Here is a 24,496-nt window from a genome sequence, read left to right as displayed (position 1 = left end):
CCGATATTGTAACATCCTTTCTAGGTACAGCCAGGACTTTATTTCAAGACACTATGCTGATCATTTACTAAATGCTACGTTTGTAGAAAAATTTAAACTGTATTTACTGTTTCTTTCCTAATTATTAAACAGTTTGTTTTCTGTATTTCTACAGTGAAATATAAAGACTCTAAAATCCCAACTATATAATCACTTCTGACATTTTTAGATTATGCTTTGATTCTTCTCTGCGTATAATAAATTATGGCATATCCATATGACAGAGTACAACACTGCCATGAAAATCATGTCCTAAAAAAAAACATATTGACATGAAAATATGCCCACTGAAATTAAAGGTGGGAATTTTGTGCACCTTTTGTAACTTGCTTCTGTCCTTAATTTTAGTGAGTATTTTTCCACTCCATTCAGTATTTTTCTAGATGATTTTTAATGGTAGAATAGAATTTTATACTATGGATAGACTGTAGTTTGCTTAACAAATTGCTTATATTTCCAATACTTCAAATTAAAGAATGCCTGACACATTTTTGTGCAAGGTTTTATCGTATCATTAGAATAGATTCTTTAATTCTTGTTCTATCCCTCTAAAATTATATCAAGAACCTTAATACTACCAACAGAAGGAGAAACAAACCAGGAGCTAATAGGGTTTTTGTTGTTGTTGTTGTTTACAATATTCAGCAACATTGAAAGTCATCCTTTTTGGTCTCAAACATAGAATTAAATTCAAAATGTCATAAGTCTTTTTTAATTCATAAAGTCTCCTATGTTTTCCTGCTTTTTGTTGTTGTCTTCTTGTTTGTTTAAACAGGGCCTTTCTCATGCCACAAGAAGGATATTATAGGTGAAGACATCATTCAGAGTTCTAGAGGGAAACAAAAGGCATACTCAGCTTGGATTTTTTAAAAAACCTATAATAAAGGGATGATTTACAGAGATGTGAGCAGGGCTGGGAAAACAACAAAAATGCTGAGGCACTAAGATGTTATGATTTCTGATAAGAAATACATATTTGGTCTTCATCCCAGTTTCTAGCCCCTAAAACCCTTGGAATTTTCTTAAAGTTGGGTACTTCAGAGGTGTCTTTTGTTATGCTAATGATGACTTTTGGAAAACCCTGAAGTAACCTAAGGATGGGGCTTGTTGCCAGGAGAGCCAACTCTGTGGTTAGTGGACTGGAACTTCCCATCCCACCCAGGAACCTCTAAGTATCGTAGAGGGGCCAGAGATTGAATTCAGTTCATCCATGACCGATGAGTTAATCAAGCATGCCTATGTAATGAAGCGTCATAAAAACCCAAAAGGATGTGTTCACAGAGTGTCTGGGTTGGTGAACACCTGGAGATTTGGGGAAAGTGGTGCACCTGGCAAGGTCATGGAAGCTCCACACTCTCTCCCTGTATCCAGCCCTGTGCATCCCTTCCATCTGGCTCTTCCTGAGTTACATTCTTTTATAATAAACTGGTAATCTACTAAACAAAATGTTTTTCTGAGTTCTGTGAGCCACTGTAGCAAATTAACTGAAACCAGGGAGTGGGTCTTTGGACCCTCTAATCTATGTCCAGTCGGTCAAAAGTATAGGTGAGAACTTGGGTTTGTGATTGGTATCTGAAATGGGGGGAGGAGGGCAGTCTTGTGGGACTGAACACTTGACCTGTGGGATCCGATGCTCTCTCTGGGTAGATAGTATTAGAATTGAGTTGAATTATGGGACACCAAGCTGGTGTCCTAGAATGGCTTGGTGGTATCAGAAAAAAAAAAAAAACCCACACATTAAAATTGGTGTACAATTGTAGGCACCCAGAGACCAGTAATGGTGGGAAGCCATTACCCTATTGAGCCTGAAGGAATATAGGGAAGGCAGACAGAACTACTTGCTCAATTTGGGCTAGAGCAGGGGGCGGGGGGGGAAGGGGGCCGCTCATCACAGCTGTACATCAGAGGGAGGCAGCCTCTGCCAGAACCTGGAACCAAAGCAGAAAGAGTCAGAGAAAAAAATGCCCCAATCTCTCGGTCATTCTACATGCTGCTGTCTTGCTTGTGCCTTCCATTGGGTGAATCCAACCTGAAATCAGAGGGCAGTCCCCTGGGGCACAGAACAGGGCTGAGGCGAAATAACTGTTCATCCACAATTTTAAACCCTCCTAATATTATTCAAGAATGAAGCAGTGTGATACAGACTGAGATTTTTCCATGTACAGACCCTTGCAAAAATAACAAGTTGCCTTGGGAAGAGAAAGAAACCCAGAAGGTAAACTGTGGAAAACAATAAAGAGAAGCACACGAATTCATAAAAAAATTTTTTAGTACTGAGATTTTAACAATCGATAGTTAAAGGTAAAACTAAAATTAACAATGGCAGCAAGATGGGGAAGGGGATTCAGTGGGTTGTAAGGACACAAATATTCTTCCAACACCCAGGAGAAGGATAGAAACATTAAATTATTTTTTTAAGTGTTTATTTATTTTGAGAGAGAGAGAGAGCACAAGCAGGGGAGAGGCAAAGAGAGAGGGAGAGAGGGAATCCCAAGCAAGCTCCACCCTGTCATTGCAGAGCCCGACATGGGGCTCTAGCCAAAGGAACTGTGAGATTATGACCTGAGCCAAAACCAAGAGTCAGACTCTTAACCAACTGAGGCACCCAGGCACCCCCAAAAATATTAAATAATTTAAAATGTCTGTTTTTATTCTTTTATTATTTTCCTTCAAACATGTATACTAACCTATAAATTTTCTAACAATGTTTACATTTTAACACCTTAAAGGTGAAGAGAAAAAAACAAGGATATAAGCTTAGAAAACTTGATAATCCAAAGACAGAAAAGGAAAAAAAAAATCAAAGGGAAATCATGATAAATACACACAGTAAGAAATACATCTAAATATTTCATGCAGTAAGAACTGAGCTCAATTCATTTATTAGATTATCAGATTATATTTTAAAAATCAAGCTACATGCTACTGCTTCTAAGAAACTTAAAACAAAGGTACATTGAATATGTAATAAAAAAGATGTCGTGCAAAGCATGAAACAAAAAATGATATTATCAGGCAAAACAATTTAATGGTAAAAGCATTACATGGAGATAGAATGGGCCTACATAATAATATAAGATATAATCCAATTGAGAGAAATCACAAATGTATAATCACATGACAACATAACCTGGAAATATACAAAAGAAAAAATGGACCAAAATTTTTTTTAATTTTAAACTGTCCTTTCATACTGAAGGATTTTTAAACGCCAATCTGTGTGTTTCTATTTGCCACAAACAACCAAAAAAAGGAAGGACAGGTGAACCAACAAAATTGCAAATACATATATATGTGTGTGTGTGTACATATACATATACATATATATATACACACACTCCAAATAGAAAATTTGTATATAAATATACACTCTATAAATTATTTTCACATATATATGGTACATTTTTAAAAATAATTATGCATCAGGTCATGAAAAAAATCTCAACAAATTACAAAGAATGGGATCAAAGAATAGAGACCATTTTGTCTTACTGCAATAGATTTTCCTTGTATTTGTCCTTGAAGTTAGAAGACATTAATACACAGGATTTTAAAAGTATATTACGTATATACATGCATGCTCTTGTGTATTAAACAATGCTGAGGAAATGTAGAAGAAAACATTTACTTAGCAGCATATATTACTTAGCAGCATATATTTTTCAAATTTAAAATACTGTCTCATATTTTGGGGAGGACATCTGGCTAACTCAGTTGCTAAGACAGAGTTATTTTCAACATGTAATATGTGAGCTGTAAATTAGCATACCAAACCAACATTTTAATTCTTTTTTCCAACTAATTATTTGAGAATCTCTGAAGAAACAGTAGTAAACTAGTTACAAATATTTTTGTTAAGCTTGAGGAAATGATTTGAGGTGTTTTGATTTTTTTCCACTGATGTTGTATACCATTTGTGGGTTCTTTTTAATGTTTATTTATTTTTGAGACAGAAAGACAGAGCGTGAGTGGGGGAGGGGCAGAGAGAGAGGGAGACACAGAATCCGAAGTAAGTTCCAGGCTCTGAGCTGTCAGCACAGAGCCCGACGCAGGGTTTGAGCCCAGGAACCAAGAGATCATGACCTGAGCCAAAGTCGGACGTTTAACCGGCTGAGCCACCCATACCATTTTTGTTTTTTAAAATCACAATGACCACTGACAGCAATTCTCAGATCATCACCAGTAGGTGAGAAGTTAAGGCAAGGGCACATTCGGGATTCCAGTGCGGTTCGGACTCAGGGAGGTCAATGGGAACTAAAGTCTTCAATGACTTCTGGGCTTCCAGGATAAGAGATGACAGCTTAAAACAAAAACAAAACTTTGATCCACAATCTACAGGAAAAGAAAAATCCTGGAGAAGTTTAAGAGAACTGATTTTTACACTTAAGCAAGTAAAAAATTATATAAAAATATAAGATGATATTAGAGTCCCTAAATTTTGAAAGCAGTCTGGGGTACATAGGCAATATGCTATAGGCCTGTGTGATTTGCCTGGCTCCCCCTTCCTGCAGTTCTAGATTTGGGGTCCCGGTGGATACAAACCCTGTGTGCCTTTCCATCTGCCTTCTCTTTTCTGAGGGTGTCACCTGCCTCCCAGACCATGGTGCTGCCACCAGAGCCATTGCCAAGTCTCCCAAGGTGACTGGAAGCCAAGTTGAAACCCCAAGCCTGTGTTTCTCACCCGGAGTGAGCCCTGACCATGCTAGGTCATCCTTCTGCTCCCAGCATGGATAAAATGTCACACCGTGGGGCATGGGGTCTGGTTTTCTGAGCAGCCGCTAAGGGGTTGGGCGATGTACCCCAGAAGTGCAGGAGAGTCTACACCCTGTGAGCTAAAGGGGAAACAGGAAATAGTAGGGACTGGGGCAAGCAAATTCCCTCTTCTTTCTTTCCTGTAGATTGCTTTAAGATTTTATTTCTTCCCAAAGATCTTCGGGAGAAGTTCCAGGTACTAAACCAACATCCTTGCCAAGAGCCTGCTGAGTCTCTTCATAGCTCATTGTGAAGTGGGGGCCAGCATGGCAACACATCACCTCATGTTGCTTCCCTTTTTTCTTTTCCATGCCTCTTTCCCCTCTAACTTCTCACTTTTACCAGTCTGGGTGTGCCCTTCCCAAATAGAGTGCCAGCACTTCATTCCTCGTCTCAGGCTGTATTTTGTAGGACAGGTTTTTCTAAGAGAGCTATAACAAGAGTATTCACTTTACAGGAGTCCTGGATACTTTTCTCCTTGCCCCCAGGAGTCACTCTCCACCTTTTTCCCACCCTGCCCTCTGCCCTGGGAGGCTGTTGAACTATATCAACAGGGTGCCCACACCTTCTGGTTATCACTTAAGTCCCAATAGGGTGCCATGGTGGGAGATTAGAGGGAGAAAGTATTTATTCTTCTAGCACCTGAGAGAGGTCACCTGGGGCTGGTTGTGTCCGTCATATGAAAGTCACAGCTGGTGGTCTTCTCCATCTGACTTTCTTGATCTCTGAGACAAGCTTCCTCCTGCCGTTCCTTTGGACCCAGGGGATATAACAGCTCCACCCTGCTACCCTCAGGTTATACCCTATCCCTTGAAACTCTTCTTCACCCTGCCCACTCCTTTGGAACGTGTCTCTTTATAAGTAAATCACTCCAATTTGAATGATTTCAGTTTTGACATTGTTACCTGTTTCCTGTTGGGACCAGTAGTGAAAAGGAATGGTTAAATTAGAATACTGTTTTTCTTTGTTGGAATAGTGCATAGCCATTACAAATCGGTTAATGTTTGGTAGTAAAAGCAAGTGATGCACTTAAAAAAAAAATCACTTAAGAAGTCAAACAGTAATGGGACACCTGGGTAGCTCAGTCAATCCCTCAGTGTAGGTTTGGTATTCTCTGTCTTTCTCCCTCTCTCTCTGCCTCTCCGCAGCTCTCATGCACCTGCTTGCTCATTGTCTCTCTCTCTCTCTCTCAAAATAAACTTTTTAAAAAAAGGAAGAAGTCAAGCAGTCAGAGTTCTGGCAGGAATCAGAATTCCATCACTTGAAAGGACTTTAATGAAGAGACCATTTATGGGAAAGTGGACAAGTAAAGAGAAGCAGTAGGGGATGGTGAAGCACCCAGGACAAGAAAGGCAGAAAACATTGCCACCCCAAATGCTGAAGGGACAAAAGGAAGAAACTGTTAAGACTCCTGAGCCCAGCACAAGTGGGAGCCCTGGAGGAGTGGCCACCTCTCCAGAGGTGTAATCATCGAGGGACACAGGCCTGCCAACACCTCATCTGTGGCAGGTTGACAGAAGGATATGCCCTGCCCTTTTTCCCCTCCTACCCACTAATCTTCTGTCACTGGCTCACTGTCAGCACTCCCATTGGCTGAACCTAGTTGAAACAAGAATGATGTGGCCCATCGGGGTCAGCCTGCTTGGGCTCAGAGTGGGGCCGACGAAGGCAAAGGATGGGTTTGGTTGGCACAAAGTGAGGCAGGCAACAGACAGTAAACAGGACTACTGGGATATCAAACTCCATGGAAATATAATCTTGTGAAAAGCAATACATGTATTTATACGTAGGGGAAGACTGAACTAGAAATTTCACGTAACAACTTCATGATAGTAAAAGAGTAAGAAATATTTTTTATTTGTTATAGTGTTTCGTATATTTTTCAAATCAAAAAAATTGGCTGCATAATACTTTAAAATTTATCTTAGAAACAAATAAAGACTAATTGGAGGATGTGATTATTTTAGTATTCATTTTTAAAGGAAATGTTTCTCTCAGTGGCTCCTCGTGGTAAGATTTTTACTTCCCGAATTTTCCCAGAAGTAGGACCTCATCTAGAGTAAGGTTAAGGCCAAATGAGAGGGGTTTTTTGTTGGTTGGTTGGTTGTTTTCTCAAAGCACTAGTTGGTTTTCACACCATCCTGCCAAACATTGGGAAAGAATAATCTAATGTGGGACAAATGGTATCCCAGCTCTAATCATATTAGTAGATGTAATCCCAATAACTACGATTATCTTTGTAACGTAGCAGAGCTGGTCCGTGATAGTCACTTTGTCAAACAAAATTTCTTAGATGCACAAACCTCGGTGGATAAACATTAACATACAGCTTCATAATTATTTCAGTTTAATTATATTGTAAACAAATGTCTCTGATCACATTTGTTTTCAAAACTACTTTTAGAACTGTTTGATTTCTTTTTCTATTGCTCCGTATCTCTCCTGTTTTCACCAGAACTACACGCCATGCACCATGCACTGACAGGGGTGCTGTCAGTGGCCTGAGTCTGCCCTGGCTCTTTCCACACCCAGCCTCTTCTATTCCCAGAGCCGTGCACAGACTCCCCGGCAGCACACGGTGGGTGCAGGGTAAAGGCGGCTACTTCCTCCCGAGAAATATTTAGCGTGTACAGAATGAGATAGCAAATGTTTGGAATGACCCAGAGACCAGCTGTTGATGGCAGTATTCCTACTAAAGCAAATCCTGAACCTCCAACGTCTCAGCCCTTCCTTTCAGCTGAAGCAGCACTCGGCAGTGCACTGTAGAAACTTAGCCCCCTGTGCGAGCCCAGGCCTGGGAACCTCCCCGACCTGCCAGGCTATTTAAAGCCGAGGATTATGCAGAGAGAGCAGATGCAGTACATTTTGCCATCTTCTGAAATCTAAACTTTTAAACAGCATCAAAGAACACAGATTAAAACTCTTTAATTCAGTAACTGTACTTTTAAAAGTGGTTTCTCATTACGAACTTATAAGGGTAGGAGTCAACACATATCTTTGTACAATCGCATAAATATCCACAGAACATATGCTGTTGTCAAAAATACATTCAAATAGGATTCAGTTCATCTTTTTAAAAATGGGGTACATATTTAGAGCTTTTTAAAAATAAAATTCATATCTGAACATTCCAATATTATGTTTAAGGCAGTGACAGCTGTAGTGAATCATAAATATATTTCAGATCCAATTTCGAAGTACTGTATTTTAACCTTCACACTCTATATTTACAAAGTTCCACTTCAATTAAAATTCACGGAAAAGAAGAGCTTGTCAAGTGAAGGGAATCACAGCTTTTTTTTAGCAATATAAAGAGTCTTCATAAAATGGATAAGATATCAGTATGGTTCTTTTGCCATCAATTATTACAAAAGCAGATTCTGTGGCATTGTTGGAGTAACAAGGAAATAATTCCGAGTCTTCACTAGTCTGAAACCCACCTCCTAAACTGTCACTGTTTCGGGTGTAAGAATAGCATCGCTTTGAACGGTAGGAACATTTAACAGTTTTCCTCTCTGAGGGAGAACAACAAAAACAACCTCAACATACCAGGAACTATGTCTCTACTTTTAATCTTCACAAAAACCATTTCAAATGTGGTTAATACAAACATTCCCTGTGGTACCATTGGCTGAACTCTAATCTTCCTGGAGCCGTGAGAACAGGAATTGATGTCAATTAGTCCCAACTGGATCCTTTACTTCCACCACCAGAATTCCATCGTGACAGAGGATGGCAGACAAATCTTTGGTCTCAATGCCATCTGGCAGCTTATACTGACGGGTGAAGCTTCTTGAGATAAAACCATGCTCATCCATTCTGGTTCCGTGCTGAGCCTTGATCAGCAGCCAGCCTTCGAAGGTCTGAATGATGATATCCTCGGGGAGGAACTGGACCACGTCCAGCAGGATCTGGAAGCGGGACTTGCCTTCTTGGGTCGGCATCTCCACCATTGAATCCACCCGAGGAGCCTGGGCCGCCCTGGCTTTGCTCACGTCCACCGTGGTTGGCCCCGGCAGCGCGTATAAAGCATGATCCAGCCTGCAGTCTTCCAAACCTCGCGCTTCAAACTCCTCCTCGTAGCGCACCGGAGTCTCTATGAGGTGCCTCAAGATGATTTTTGCCATGGTCGGAGTCAAAGCCAGCATTGAACCGCTTCGCTTCGGTCTATGTGCCGTCAGGAGCAAACCCTCGCAGTTGCCTACTGACTGGATTATCAGTCGCAACGGCTCTTCGCTTGGAACCCTGCGCAGACGCAACTACTTAATTAGGCCTGCATCCTACCGCCGCACACCCACTCTTGTCTTTTCACACGCGCTGACAATGAACGGCTATTTATAGGGTATGGTTCAAAGTTGCATTTAGCACACGGCCGGCTGAAGCTGCCCAGGCAAGGATCGCGCTTACACTCTCAGCTATCCTTGGCAAATGTGTCTGCTTTGCTTACCTCAAGAGAAAAGGGGAATTAGAATCAGAAACAGCATTTACAGAATTTCTGAGTGTCTGTCCTTGTGAACTGCAGTGATCTAAGGGACTGTGACTTCTTACCATAGTCCAGAGATGTGTACTCATAATATGAGCTAAGACTTCTGTCTCCCTTGTCTCCAAGTGCAAAGCTGGGAGGGATGAATGTAGCTATAGTTGACTAGGAATTAAGATACACAGACACATATTCAAATTTCAGACATTCACCAAACTCTCAGCCCTCTGTCCTACACATTTTCTTTCCTTTCATCTTTTTCATCACTTGTCCTGAAGGGACATCTGAGCCAAGTCATCTGGGTTTATTATATTTGACTCATCAAAAATGAGATCAGTCGACTAAGTTAGATAATGATGTCAAACCTCAGATGGGGGTTGAGTGGGGCATAGAATGAGGAACTTAGTAATGAAAATAAAGCCACAGGGGAGAGGAAAATGTTAAAGCGTTGAACTAGTTGATAGTTAGGCACAGAAAGCTGAGGATGAATCTAGTTGTAGCTCTGCTATTAAAGTGGCAAAAATAAATGACCCATAATTTCTTAACTATCACACCCTTTATATTCAACTTATATTGAAAAAGAATGAGGCAACTTTTTACCCACTGCTGGAGAAGGATCTCCAAAATGTGCTAAGTAAAAACAGCATATGATATGCTACTATTTATGGGGTTTTGCTTTTGTTTTTGTTTTTTGTATAAGTAGGTATTTGCTTATATAAATAGAATCTCTCTAAAAGATATGTGGCTGAAGCCGGGCTACCGCATGCAATGGTGACAGTGATTGGGAGGAAGGGGCTGGAGGGAGATTGGCTTTTCACTATGAACACATTTGTGCTTTTTATTCTAACAGTGTGTTTAACGTACAAATGCACAAGAAGGCTTAAAATATAGAAAACTTCCACTCCACGGAGGTTAGTATTTTCTAGATCAGGTAGACTCAGGAATAACTTTCCTTAAAAATCATATCCATTTTCTGGGGGGCCTGGGTGGCTCAGTCAGTTAAATGTCCGATTTCGGCTCAGGTCATGATCTCATGGCTCGTGGGTTCGAGCTCTGTGCTGACAGCTCGGAGCCTGGAGCCTGCCTCGGAGTCTATGTCTCCCTCTCTCTCTGCCCCTTCCCCGCTCGCACTCTGTCTCTCTGTCTTTTTGTCTCTGTCTCTGTCTCTCTCTCTCTCTCGAAAATAAATAACGTTAAAATAAATCACATCCATTTTCTTAGAATGAAAGAAAGATGTTTAAAAAATGAAACTTCAGAAAACAGGAGGGAATGATCTCCCTTAGCTCCTTTTTATTACTCTGAAAACCTCCACAGACATTTTGGTGGGTACTTAAGAACATGCCCTAATAATGCTGTGCACACTCAGCTTTTTTCACCTGCACTTTACAGGTTGGTGGCCCTGGAGGGAAAAATGTACTCTTTTAGATATGTCAACATCCTCTGACTCATAAAATATTGAGAGGTGTTTTCATCAGTGCTGCTCTGAGAGGTAAGAATTGAGCTCATTGCCCGTGGCAGGAAATAGACAAGATAATAAGGATTTGGCTTTAAAGTACTAGACATAGTCATGGCAAAATTGAGAAAAAGGTACAGAGATTTTTCATATAATCCCTGCCCGCATACATGCACAGCCTCCCCCATTGTCAGCATCCCCCACCAGAGAGGTACATTTGTTACAACTGGTGAATCCACATTGACACATCAGGATCACCCAAAGTCCACAGTGGACATTAGGGTTTGCTCTTGGTGTGGTACATTCTATGCATTTAGAAAAATGTGTAATGGCATGTATCCACTTTATGGTATCATACAGAGTAGCTTCAACTGCCCTAAAAATCTTCTGTGCTCTACCTGTTCATCCCTCCCTCCCCCAACCTTGCTCTAAAAAACTGCTGTAAAAAAAGAAAGCCTATTTAAAAAATTAAAACTGAACATCTTAAAACTAAAACTGCCTAAAAAATAAACTCTTAAAAGAATTCTGTTAGGGTGGTCAGAGAAAATGTATCCAATTAATCTTACAGTTTCTTGCCTCCAGGGACCTCTAAAATAGGCAAGGAGGACCGGATGTGAGTGGTATTTCCACGTGGGATTGTGTGAGTTGCCTGGGTTAGGCATGAGCATCTGATGCGACATCCAAGACTTCTCCCAGCATTTTCCAAAAACTGCCCTTTGACCCTGCCCACCCCAGAACTGCCCCCCTCCTCCTCATCAACTACCTTGGCCCTTTCTCCCTCTGGAGAATCTACCAGGCTTCCAAACTGGTTTTTCTGCCCCAACTCTTGCCCTACTGTCTCTCGGCCATGGGGTTTTTGTTTTTGTTTTTTCTATAAATACAGTCTAGTACTATTTTCTCTTCCTTGTGATTTTCCTAATAACATTTTCTTTTCTCTAGCTTACTTTATTGTACGAACACAGTATAATAGATACAACATGCAAAATATGTGTTAATCGGCGGTTTATGTTATGGGTAAGGCTTCCAGTCAGCAGAAGGCTATTTGTAGTTAAGTTTTGGGGGAGTCAAAAGTTATACTTGGATTTTCAACTGTGCAGGTTATTGGCACCCCTAACCCCCAGCTATTCAAGGCTCAGCAGTACTTGGTCCCTGCTGACCTCCTCCTCACCTCTCTCCCTTGATCCTATGATTCGCCCACACTGTCTGTCCTTGAATACTACAGTTTGTTTCTTCCTCAGGCTTGTTGTGCTGGAGTCCCTTTTTCTTTGAAAGTTCCACTCTCAGAATGCCTCAAGGTTGCCCTTTTTGTACCATTCAGGCTTCAGGTCAAATGTCATCTCTTCAGACAGGCCTTTCCTGACCATCCAGTAGGATCTTCCATCTATCACTCCATTACAGTACTCTACTTTTATCTTCATCACCATTACCGGTATGTAAAGCCATCCTACTTATGAATTTATATTCCAGTTGGGGAAGGCAGACAATGGCAGTTTGAGGTCAGAAACATAGAGTTCATGGAGCACCTGGGTGGCTCAGTCGGTTAAGTGTCTGACTTCGGCTCAGGTCATGATCTCATGGTTTGTGAGTTGGAGCCCTGTGTCACACATCAGACTGTTCTGACAGCTCAGAGACTGGAGCCTGCTTTGGATTCTGCATCTCCCTATCTCTCTCTCTCTCTTCCTCTCTCTCTCTCTCTCTGCCCCTCCCCAACTTGCACTCTGTCTCTCTCTCTCTCTCTCTCACTCTCAAAAATAAATAAACTTAAAAAAAAAAAGAAAAGAAACTTAGGGTTCGCTACTATATCCCCAGCACCTAAGACAGTGCCTGGAAAACTATAGGGAAAAAAACGTCAAACTGCTACAGACTTTGTACTTCTTATTTCAGTTGGCCCTTGATGCCACTGGGCCATCCTTCTGTGTACTTCGACCAGCTTCTCCTATTTCTCCAAAGTGGATACTGCAAATGTCTTCCACTCCTCAGGCTTTCCCTTGGGTCCTGGTCTCACTCTCCCAGATGAAATGGCTTCCCCTGAGGCCCTTCTACATTGATACCCAGACATGTCAGAAAGACAGGAACCTCTTTGCCTTGCTTATGATTCCCTTGTCCCCTCCCCCCCCCCCCTGGGCTTTCATCCAGCCAGTTACCCCTTCCTGGGTATTCTCCAGTCTCTCAGAATCCATGCTCCATCAGCCTGAAATCAAGTGTGCCCCATCCTTTTAAAACAAGACCTCCTAGACCTTCTGTCACCTTTGAGCTGGTTATTCTCATCCCCTCACAGCCCATGTCCTTGGATTTGTGGTCTGTATTCAGTTGTCACCCTCCACACTGCTGCAGAGTGACTTTTGCCCTACCACCGACTCTGCCCTTGGTTAGGTCGGTCAGCCTCATTGCTAAGTCTGTACTTCAACTTTACCTTCCTTCACCTATTCAGCATTTGACATAAGCTTCTCATCAGGAAAGAGCGCACTGTTGTTGTTTTTTTTCTTAGCCCTTTCAAGAGGACCAGCAGAGTTTTATTCAATTCCATGCATTCTCTATGGGGGCAGTGTCACCCACAAGGGGACAAAAATTGGTCCTTATAGAGAAAAAATTGCATATAATTTAACATTATGTAAAATTTTAGCCATTAGATAATGGTTCCTGGACCTCCAAAGGCCCACAGTACACAAACAGACACATGGTGTATCTATGATATTAAATTTTCATGGGGGAGAAGGACGAGAATTAGATGAAAAATGTTTTAAAATACCCTGAGGTGGGGGGTGCTGCAATAATAAAACAGGTGGGAAAGAGTGCCATAGTCGGCTTCATGAATTGCTCATCCAGACCCCCATGCATAGGGGCTCATTTGAGGAGTCCAGTAACAGCTAGGCTTGGAGTCTAAGAAGGTTCCCTAGAAAGAGCGGTCTCTCAGCCTGGATGAGAGGGATGATGGAGTGGGGCAGATGAAGCTTTGGGCAGGGAAGGTAAGGGGGGAGTTGGAGTGTTCCCTGCAACAGAATGGCATGTTGCAGGACCTGGAGCCAGAATTCTGTGATTGCAGGACACAAAGGACTCTGTGTGGCTTCAGTACAGAATCCAGGAGACAAAGTGGGAACATGAGGCTGGAGAGGTGAGCATGGAAAGCCTGGTGTGTCATTTTTGTTGGGACAAAATAACATTTTCAAAGCTTCTTGAATTTTTACCAGTTGCTCTAGGAGTGAACCAGAATTCTGGGGGTGCTTTCTTCAAGTTTTTTATTTAAAGTCTAGTTAGTTAACAGACAGTGTTATATTGGCTTCAGGAGTAGAACTTAGTGATTCCTCACTTACAGACAACACCCAGTGCTCATCCTGACAAGTGCCCTCCTTAGTGGCCATCACCCATCTAGCCCATCCCCCATCTAGCCCATCCCCCACCCACCTCCCTACATCACCCCTGTGTATTCTCTATTATAAGAGTTTCTTATTGTTTGTTTCCCTCTCTTTTTTTTCCCTTCCCACAAGTTCATCTTTTTTGTTTCTTAAATTCCACATATGAATGAAATCATATATTTGTGTTTCTCTGCCTGACTTATTTCACTTCGCATAATACACTCTAGCTCCATCCATATCATTGCATATGGCAAGATTGCATTCCTTTTGATGACTGAGTAATATTCCATTGTGTGTGTGTGTGTGTGTGTGTGTGTGTGTGTGTGTGTGTATACATCTTTATCCATTCATCAGTTGACATTTGGGCTCTTTCCATAGTTTGGCTATAAACACTGTTTTTTGTCTCTTTAAAATCAAAAGTCCTGCTGAAGATTTTTGTTTTGTTTTGTTTTACTTCCAAATTAAAGTTTAAGTTCTATTCTAGAATATAGGAGTTACCTTCATTAAGAAGTGCCTTTTTTACTCTTTTTTTTTTTTTTTTTTGCCTTTTTTACTTCCTACTTTTCTGACTAGACCCACAATAAGAAATATAGTTAGCACCTCCACCCAATGAACACACATATGCACGTACTGGCACAAAACACTTAGCTTTACTACATGTGATCCAGTCTGATGGTCTCTATTCAATTCTATTTAGCTTAACAGTGAGTCTTGCAACTCACTAAGTGGATTTCAGTACCCCCAATTGGTCATAAACCACAATTTGGAAAACACTTAACTTTTTATGTTATTAAGCAAGGTGGTTTACCATCTTTGTGGGATGAATTACTTCTCTGCAGAGAGACTGTGATGGTCTGAACTGGTTTTTCTCCCGCAGTGGTGGTGAGACATTGAGGAGGTAGGGAAGTGAGAAGTAAGGCAAGGTCAAACAGCATGGTTCATGTCAAAGGATGAAGAGGTTAAGGAAGATAAGAATGGAAGCATAGATTTAGGAGCAAGGGTGTCTCTGACGTAACTAAGGGGAGAGTCAGAGGCAAGGTAGGGGCAGAAGTGAAAGTCCAATGGGTCGGGGAGTGAATATTGCATACAGACTACAATTTCAAGGAACCAGGTGGGAGGTGTTGGAAATAATTTCCTTCAGGCTGACATAAGCTCTGAAAGGCTTGTTTTGTTTCAATAATATGCTTTTAAGAAAATTGACCAATAGTCTGCTGGAAAGGAGAGAGCTGGTTGGCAAGGGTTTCTGAGGGGGCATGGCTGATAGAGCTGAGAACTGGATGGCCAATATCGTGTCTTAAACATTTCTTTTGAAGAATTCATGAATAAGGTTTTGTTCCACACTGGAGCCTGCTATCAACTAGGCTTTGAGGGAATTAAGAAAAGGGGCTGTATGCATGCTTTGGGTAAACCAGAGCCAAGGACCTCTGCTGCCTGGAGAAGCAGTCATGAGATGACAACAGACTGTAGCAGCAGTCTGGAAGGAGATAAAGGGATGGACACATTGGAACGTGCACCCAGGATGTTTGAAGGGATATTTGACTGGACCTCTTTACAATCTTGTAGGCTGGAGTTAGCTCTGCAGTGTTAGCTTTGGAGCCAAACTCCCATTAGGGAGCTTATACTTTATATAGGAGCCATAAGAAGCACTATTACATTTTAACAGGGTTTGAGAGGCCAGAGAAGGCAGTCTTCCTAAGACACAGCTTAGATGGTATCATCCTTCCTCTGATCAAGTACTTGCAGTGGTTTAAAGCTCTCTTATGGGAAAACTGTTGCAGTCATACAATCTGATCTTGACAATTCTGTCTAAAGCTACATTATAGGATTTCCTTCATCATATATTCCTAACTCTTTGGTCTGGGATTCAAGGCCCCCACCAATAGGACCAAAAAGATAGGTGGGGAGGGTTGCTCTGGATGATCCCTATCCTCTAGACTAACTGCTCTGTTGTCCTCCAACCACTCCTGCTTTTTCCCCCCTCATGCTATTTCTTTCATTTGGGATGCTTTAATAATATAATAATGGGATGCTGAATCATGGCCCTCCAAAAGATGTCCACGTCCTAATCCCTGGAATTTGTAAATACTCCCTTACTTGGTGAAGACATTGCAGATGTGATTAAATTAAGGGTGTTGACATGCCCCAAATGCCACCATAGGTGTCTTTATAAGAGAAAGGCAGAGGGAGATTCCATACACACATACACAGAAGAGAAAGCTGAGCACAAAGAACATGGAGCAGAGAGAGATTGCAGATGCTGGTCTTATTAAGATTTGAGTGATGTGGCCGCAAGCCAAGGAATCCCAGCAGCCACTAGACACTGGAAGAGGTGAGGAATGGATTCTCCTCAGGAGCATCCAGAGGGAGTCAGCCCTGCTGTTGGACCATTGGTCTCCAGCACTGGGAGAGGATAAACACCTGTAGGTAAGCTGCACAGTTTTTGGTCATTTGTTACAACAGTCACAGGAAACTATACGGATGTCCTCATCCTCAGCTTACTGCTGATGCTCTGATGTCCTTCCTTTAAGGCGCACCACTCCCTCTTCCTGTTGACTGCCCACATAATTTCAGCAGAAAATAATCGTCCTGCACTTGCTGGGTTTGAGGTTCAACCTGCACCTTTGTTATAAACTCCTGTGTCTAATTTTACACATTATGAAGCTAGGTACTATGCTAAGAATCATGGGACATAGAGCAGGTGTTCAAGAGCTAGTGAATGAGAAATGCTTTGAAAGATTCTACTCATTCATTTGGTTTCTATGTGCTCATGACCCTTCAGGTCCACAAGTCTGAAGACACAGCTTATGGTTCCTGATGGGAGTTATCATCCTGAAATCAGGTTTATCTGGCAGTGCTCAGGAATGGACATGCTAGGGGAAGAAGTGCAGATTCAGAATGAACCCCAACTATGTTTACCCTGCCTTCCCCGAGTCCTTCTTGCTGGATTCACCAATGTACCCACTGTCAGGCTCATCACTGCTTCTGTTCCTGAATCCACTGTAGCCAAGGCAAATGACTTACCAATAGCCTCAGTTCACTGTTGCAGTGAAGCCAACCTTCCCAGACCCTGGGGCATAACTACACAACTGGGTATTGGCCTGCCCTCTTGAGTCTCCAGCCAAATTCCAAATCAGAGCCCTTCTTACTCTGGGAGTTAGCCCAATGTGTAAGGCTGAACATTGGCCAAGATTCTCTCCTCACTTTGATTTCTCCCCTGCCAACTTCCACAGCCCTTCTTAGGGCCTGGACCCCGTCCTGAATCTTAACCCATGGCTAGGGCTAGGGTACCTCTCTGGAGCCTACCTGTTCTTTCTGTAGGCATGGATCCTAGTTTCTGTGCTCTCCGCCTGCTAGCCAGGCTCCTGCCAGACTGTCTGTCTTCTGAGTTCAGACACCACCTGGGATCATTGCCTGCCATGGAATGATGATCTGTAACCATTGCCCAAGTGGCTGTGCCCTTGGACATAGTGGAGCCTGCAGAGCAGCCAATGAGAACAGCCAGGTAGCCTAGCCACCCCACCTCATCCTCCTTTTCTGGACATTGATTTTATGAGCACCAGGAGATTCTAAGCACCATTGATTTTCTGAGCACCATTGATCTTGAACCATGTGTCTGTTCACTTGGGCCCATCTAATCTCTAACAAATCTACTACTTCATGGTGGTTAAGAACATGGAATAGGGGGGAATCCTTTGGCGTGTTACTTCACCTGAGTATGTTGCAATTTCTTCGTCTCTGCAATGGGGGTGTAGTGACAAAACATACCTCCCAAGGATGTTGGGAAGATTGGATTTGATTCTGGCCATAAAACACTTTCTCCATAAGGCATTGTGCTAAGTGATCAATAAATACAAGTGTTTGCAGTTGCCTCTCTAGATCACAAGGCTGGAAACTTGAAAAGTTATCTGTTTTGTATCAAAAGCTTCAATCTTTTTTCTCTGCTAATCTTTAGAATCCTCATGAAAAAGCATATAAATCTAATTTTTTTGAGCAATACAGTTTACTGAAACCAAATGGTATTTAAGTGAAATAAAGTATAAAATAGTGGACACAGAAGAATGCTTTTGACTGTCATTGAGTGTTTGGTACAAGATTTTTACCTCCAAAATAGGACATCTACAAGCATCTGTCTTTGGCCCGCATTAGCACTCCCATTTGAAGAGATGTTTTCTAAGATATCAGAAGCTCCTTTCAGTTGCTAGGCAAGAAAAAAAAAGCAAAGCATGACATATTAGCTTCAGACTTGAAATAAGCAGAGATCTTCTCAGGATCTATACTGAGCTGTAAAACTAAATCCAGATGTGATGTGACCTGGTGGTCGGAAAGTGAAGCCAAGAGGGGTTGCATATTTTTATGTGATAACTGCCCTCTGGTGGGAAAGACTAGAATTACACTGATAAGAGAAAACTATCTGAAATTCTAAACAAGCAATTCTTATTCATCTTGCCTTTTGACTTCATATTCCAAATAAAAGTCCTCATACACTAAACCCGTTTTACTCTTTGGTCTAACCTTTGAAGGTTTTAGTTCATTCTTATTGGGAGGGGGGAGCAAGATGAAGATTGGGAAATTTTTTAAGAATAAATGTTTAACCCTTGCTTTCTGATTGAAAACTGCCAAGCGTGAACTGTGCTGATTCTACATAAATATACCTAAAGAGGCATAATAGTAGTGTGATTAAAGGAACAGTTTTTAGGAACATAAAGACCTATATTGATTCCTCACTCCATTTGCTCCAGGGCAAGTCAGAACCTTTCTAAGGCTTAATTTCTTCTATGCCAGGAAAAAGGGAAAAATACATATACCTCCTAAGGTTGTTTTGAGGATTAGAAGGGATATCAAAACTTAGAATAGAACCCAACACACAGGAAGTGCTCAACAAATGTTAGATATTATTATTTGTAACACACAAGAGGAATGAAGCTCTTTGAGGGGAAAGCCGACCCATTTCGGTCAGTAGTGGCTATTTTTAAAAGAATAGCACGTAACATTGCCCATATTTCTTTAAACATTAATCAAGGTCTTGGCAAATATAAGATGTTACTGGGTAACTCTACAAGCCACTAATTCTGTGCAGATAAGGTTCAGACCAAACCAGACCCTGGGAGGAATGTACTAAAGCTGCACTATCACAGCAGGACTGTCTTTATCAGCTAAGATCAAATGATTTTTTTTTCCCTTTTCCACAATTTGCTTTTAAGCCCTTTGGTGGTATTAACATTACTTTTTAGTAGCTGAGCAACTAAGCTTGAGAAACTCAAGCCTGCTTTTTTAACCTGAGGGAAATTCCAAGGAAATTGGAATTTCTACAGCTTGCTCACAAATGGTTCTTGGGGGGTTGTGAGATATTTCTGCCACAACATGGTGTAACTGAGAGGTCAGATAAGAATGTCGCATTAAAGAAAATGCAGGATTGGACATAGTAGGGTGGAGAGTAGCATGAAGAACCAGCAGTGAGGTGCAGAGATAGAAGCCAGGATCCTAATTAGCTTTGTAACCCCGGGAAGATCATTGTAAACTCACAAACCTCAATTTCAACTGGAAAAGAGAACGAGGGACTGCACTAAACTTATAAGGTCTCCTTCAAATTAAAAAAAAATATATGAAGGAGAAAAGAAAAAGAAAAATAGAAAAGACTTAGGGAGTATGCTGATTTTATATATATATATATATATATATATATATATATATATATATATATATATATCTCGCTTGCCAGAGTGCTCTCCAAAACGTGATCATTTTCCTCCTTGTGCACCACTTCTGAACCCGGCAACTCCCTTCCTATCCATTTCACAGTACCATCCAGGATTACCTTATCTTCAGCAGTGCCTCAAAAGCACATTTTTTATCTGAGGGCCATCAGATAGGAGGAGTTAATTAATAGGTATTCATCCTCATGATGTTGTAGGAGAGATCCCCATGTTTCTACATTATTCCCCCACACTCTTGGAAGACCTGCTTTGTATGTCCCCTTCTCTGAATGTCTGATCCAATGGCACCCATAGCTGGGCAACTACTATGTGGCCTCATCCACAGTCCAGGTGACTGGACCCAGGGTGGACCCCTGACAAGAGCTGAGCCAAGCATGTTCTCTAGGGGATATGGAATCAAGATTCTGAGACAAGCCCTTATAAACCCTTGGACTGAAGTGTGCATAGGGTTGAAGTGGTCATTTCCTTCCATGAGAGGGCCAAGGCAGAGAAGGTCAGTCTGTATTTCTGCCTCACTCTCTTTCCTCTGTAAGGAATAGCAGAAACAAGGATGCACACAGCCTCAGAGAGAATATTTGCCTTGCTGTTAGGAATTCCCTAGAAACCAAAAAATTGCTAAGAACCAATTCCCAAGCTGCTTTGTAATCTTGTGCTCTGGGAAACAATATTTGTGTCATTTGGATACAATTATCTCTATTTCTAGAGCTAGTCTGAATAGGTTTCTGTTAGCCTTTAAAAAGAAAAAACCTACTGACAAAAGATCTTTGGTTATTTATACTGGGGCTCAAGACCCCAATGAGTCCATGACTTGAAGCACTAACTCTAAGAAAGAGTATTTCAGACACAATACAGGCTATTAGAGACATATTTTGGGACAGAAGGATCTTCTTGGGGTCCATCAAATTCACAAGCAACTTCCTGGGCCATCTTCCTGGCCTTGGGAATTCTAGAGGGACATGCTTGGCTAAGCTATGTCATTTGTAAAACAGAGAGTAAGCAAGATCTTAGATCTCATAGATGGAAAAAAAATTAAAACTCAAGATGGTATTTCTATAGCCTAGACTCAGAAAGTTCTCTTTGAAGGGCCTCTTGGAGGAAGAAGGAAGGCTTAGACAACTACTGTTCTCTGTTCCCATGTTCATGGCCCATCTATTCAAACCCCATGAAAGGAAGTGTTGCATGACAGTCAGAACACAAGCTGCAGAGCGGGTTGTCTAAGTGCAAATCCTGACTCCACTCCTAAATGGAAGAAGTTCCTTAGTATCCGCCCCACTGGATTCTTACAACACCAAAACGGTTTATATGCAGAGTATCTTGTAGGTACCAGACACAGTTCTGTGTCTTCTACATAAAAATAAAAGCATGTATGCATGTAAAGCATTAGCTTATTGGTCACAGGGGGAACTGGAGAGACCACTAAGAAACTGGATGTGTGGGTTGTATACATGTGTGGAACCCATGCTTAGTACTTTACGTGTAATGTCCAGTGACGATTAATGAAAATTTGTATTAGAAACTTACCACCTACAACAATTTGTCAGTAATAATCAAAGGACAGAACACAACCCAATGGTTTATTTACCTCTATACGTGTCAGACAAGAGCCCTCACAGTGGACTGACTATTCTGATGATGTCTTTTTCTAAGTCCCACAGCAAAATGCACCATCTCATGGCAAATTCATGGGCTTCATAGATGGAAGGATGCCAAGCCACCAGATGGTCTCCTCAAGTACAGTGTTGTATCAGCACACTGGCTCAGAGTAAACACTCAAGTGTTCATTTCTTCTACAAAACATTAACTTTACTGTGTCACCAAGCAGCATTGCAACAATCTAGCCATCTCTTAAGCACCTCCTTGCGATAACATCTTGGTAGTTATGGCATGTGCTTTTATGAAATGTGTTACATCCACTTCTCACAACACTGTGCATTACTTCTCCCAACCCCTGAAGAGTGCAGACTTTTATACTCTACCGCCTTCAAGAAGACTGTACGCGCAAAACCCATCTTTACACACTCACCACCTGCATCTCCTTCTCCTCCCTACCCTTCCTGCAAACACACACATCCCACTGACCTTTACCCACTGAAATGTTTCCCCAGATTTCAAAGCCCTGTTCCTTATTCAGGTCACTGCATTAGGTGTGTCAGCCGGGTTCCCAGCAGGAAATGTGTCATCTGCAAGCTGAGTGATTTAAGGAGAGTCCAAAAAATGGACTACGATAGAGGAGGGCAGAATTGAGGAGAAGCACAGAGATAATGTGATGCCCTTGGGGCTAGCAAAAGCAGGAAGCTCATAAGCTTTAGGCCTGAAGAAGCCGAAGAGAGGAGATAGCTACTAAAACTGAGGTGAGGGCTGTAGAGAGGCCCAGCTAACAGGAGCGTGGGCCCTTACTAGACACAGGCAGACTACTGCAACCTGAGAGAGGAGGAGCTGGGAGAAAAACTACTCTAACCTCATCCCCCTCCAACCTCAGTGCCTCTCATTGGCCAAGCCTCTCAGGAAGCTGGAGACAAGGCGCTCATTGATGCAATCCATGTGGTCAGTCTCCCTGAGCACAGAACAGGGAGAGGGGCTCTGGAGGGCAATGAAAGAGACCCAGCAAGTATTCATGGTGATAAGGTTTTGCCCACTACCACGATGCTCAGAAGTAGTAAGTCAACAACAGACTCAGTTGTGACATGTGTATTCGCAGGCAGCTGACCCTGAAGTAGGCATTAGCATGCAGGAGATATATTCAGGGTCAACACCTATGGTTCAAGACCTCTGGGCATCAATACCTGTGGGAGAGAAGAGCCTGAAATCTATGTTGCTGTTTCTTTGTCACAGTGGCCCAAGGTCTCTACCAGAGAAGGTTTGGCTTTGATTCCCAATAATGGAGTATACTGACCTTGGCCCTTTCTGGGCTTCCATGTCTTATAAGTTTAGGAATGCCCATATTCTCCATACTTGCCAGTACAAATGCACTACAGTATGTAGAGCATGTGTGATATCAACCCCTAGAAGGCAAAAATTGATTCTTGATGGGAAATGTGGGGGAAGGTGGAAAAATCTTAGATATTACTATGGTCTGTGGCCCTTTAAAGGACACACAAACAGATGTACAGTGTATCTGAGAGAGTAAAACTCCATGAAGTGCGGAATGGGAGGAACAGAAGTAGGGACTGGGAGGAACAGAATTGAAAAAAGGCGCACAGCGTCACTAGACAGGTAAAGCATAACTCCACAGCCCCTCACAGCGACCCAGCAGGCACAGGCAACATTTCCAAGCCCAGTCTCCAACATCATCTGCAGGACTTCCTGGGTGCCTAAGTAATAAAGCTTTCCACTGTTTTACTCCCTCTGATGGGCGCATATGTGGCCAAGCCAAAACATACAACTCTGTAGCCAATGTGAAGGAACTAAAATTGGCCAAACCTGTTGCATGATCCCATGAATTTATAAACTCTTGCTTTGTGACGCAAGACATATCAGACTCATCTGATGCCTTCTGTGACCCAAACCTGGAATAAGCCATTAGCAGGGTGCCTGGCTGACTCAGTGGGTTAAGCATCTGACTTTGGCTCAGGTCGTGATCTCATGGTTTATGAGTTTGAGCCCCATATCGGGCTCTCTGCTTTCAGTGAAGAGCCCACTTCAGATCCTCTGTCTCTCTCTCTCTGCCCCTCCCCCCTCTCAAAAATAAATCAAGATTAAAGAAAATTTTTTAATGTTGAAATAAGCCATTACCCCAAAGAGCCCATCTTTTTTTTTTTTAATTTTTTTTCATGCTTATTTATTTTTGAGACAGAGAGAGAGAAATAGAGCATGAGTGGGAGAGGGGCAGAGAACTAGAGTCAGGCACAGAATCCAAAGCAGGCTCTTAGCTGTCAGCACAGAGCCCGATACAGGACTCAGACCAACAAACCATGACGAGATCATGACCTGAGCCAAAGTTGGACATCGAACCGACTAAGCCACCCAGGTGCCCCACAAAGAGCCCATCTTTAATGGGGTAACAGTATTTAGAGACTTCAGGCTGGAGGCTAAGTGTGCTCATTGTGTCTTGGCCATTTCTACAGTCCATGCTGGAATATACATAAACCAATTTTAGAACATTTTCATAATCCTCAAAACAAAACCCTGTGCCCATTAACAGTCACTCCCCATTCCTCCACTATTACTCTAGATAAGTTTTTATTTCAATTTTGCATTGTTTAGATTTGCTGAATGTGGCATGCATAAAACATAGCCTAGTTTACGATACATTTCACTTTGGGCAAGTTCTAGAGTGCCACAAAAGAGATCACAAGTACTCTCATTCCTGCCCAGGGGACATTTTCACTCTACACTCTGCCCCACCCTCCAGAAGAAGGTCCTTTTGTGGAATAAAAGACAGCAGGAGGTAAATCTCTTAGGGTCATCTTCCAAGCCCACCACCCCTAGCTTTCCAACCACACTCGTAGGCCCCCGGGGGCCATTGTATAGATGAAACCATACCCCTGGCCACAGTTAATTGAACCAGAGTTGGGCATCCAACCCAGCTAGGCCAAAGCCCTTCCTTGATAATTTGGAGAATCTGAAGGGGGTACATTGTGAGAGAAAGAGGTAATGTCGAAGGGAAGGATATTTTGTCAGTTTTCCAGCACTCACATTGAGTCCATTTGTGGTGGACAGAATTCTAAATGGTCCCTAAGATTGCTGCCCCTGGCATGTACCTATG

The 24,496-nt window shown here is 42.1% G+C and overlaps 2 protein-coding genes across 4 annotated transcripts in view; one reads left to right on the top strand and one right to left on the bottom strand.

Moving 5' to 3' along the window:
* ARL15 (ADP ribosylation factor like GTPase 15) overlaps positions 1 to 24,496 on the top strand; it is a 553,398-nt gene that overhangs the window by 30,874 nt on the left and 498,028 nt on the right. The window lies entirely within an intron of this gene.
* On the bottom strand, positions 7,701 to 9,128 carry HSPB3 (heat shock protein family B (small) member 3). Its single transcript, XM_019464339.2, has one exon. It carries the CDS (start codon positions 8,937 to 8,939, stop codon positions 8,466 to 8,468), a length of 474 nt encoding a protein of 157 aa, XP_019319884.2. The 5' UTR covers positions 8,940 to 9,128; the 3' UTR covers positions 7,701 to 8,465.

This window comes from Panthera pardus, unplaced genomic scaffold (assembly GCF_024362965.1).
Source record: "Panthera pardus isolate Hobbes unplaced genomic scaffold, ASM2436296v1 HiC_scaffold_2, whole genome shotgun sequence".
Lineage (NCBI taxonomy): Eukaryota > Metazoa > Chordata > Mammalia > Carnivora > Felidae > Panthera > Panthera pardus.
The sequence above is the reverse complement of the archived record's forward strand: the minus strand, read 5'-3'. Positions and strand labels throughout refer to the sequence as shown.

Excerpts from the sequence above, each read along its gene's own strand:
- HSPB3 (XM_019464339.2), bottom strand. The coding sequence starts at position 8,939 with ATGCTGGCTTTGACTCCGACCATGGCAAAAATCATCTTGAGGCACCTC.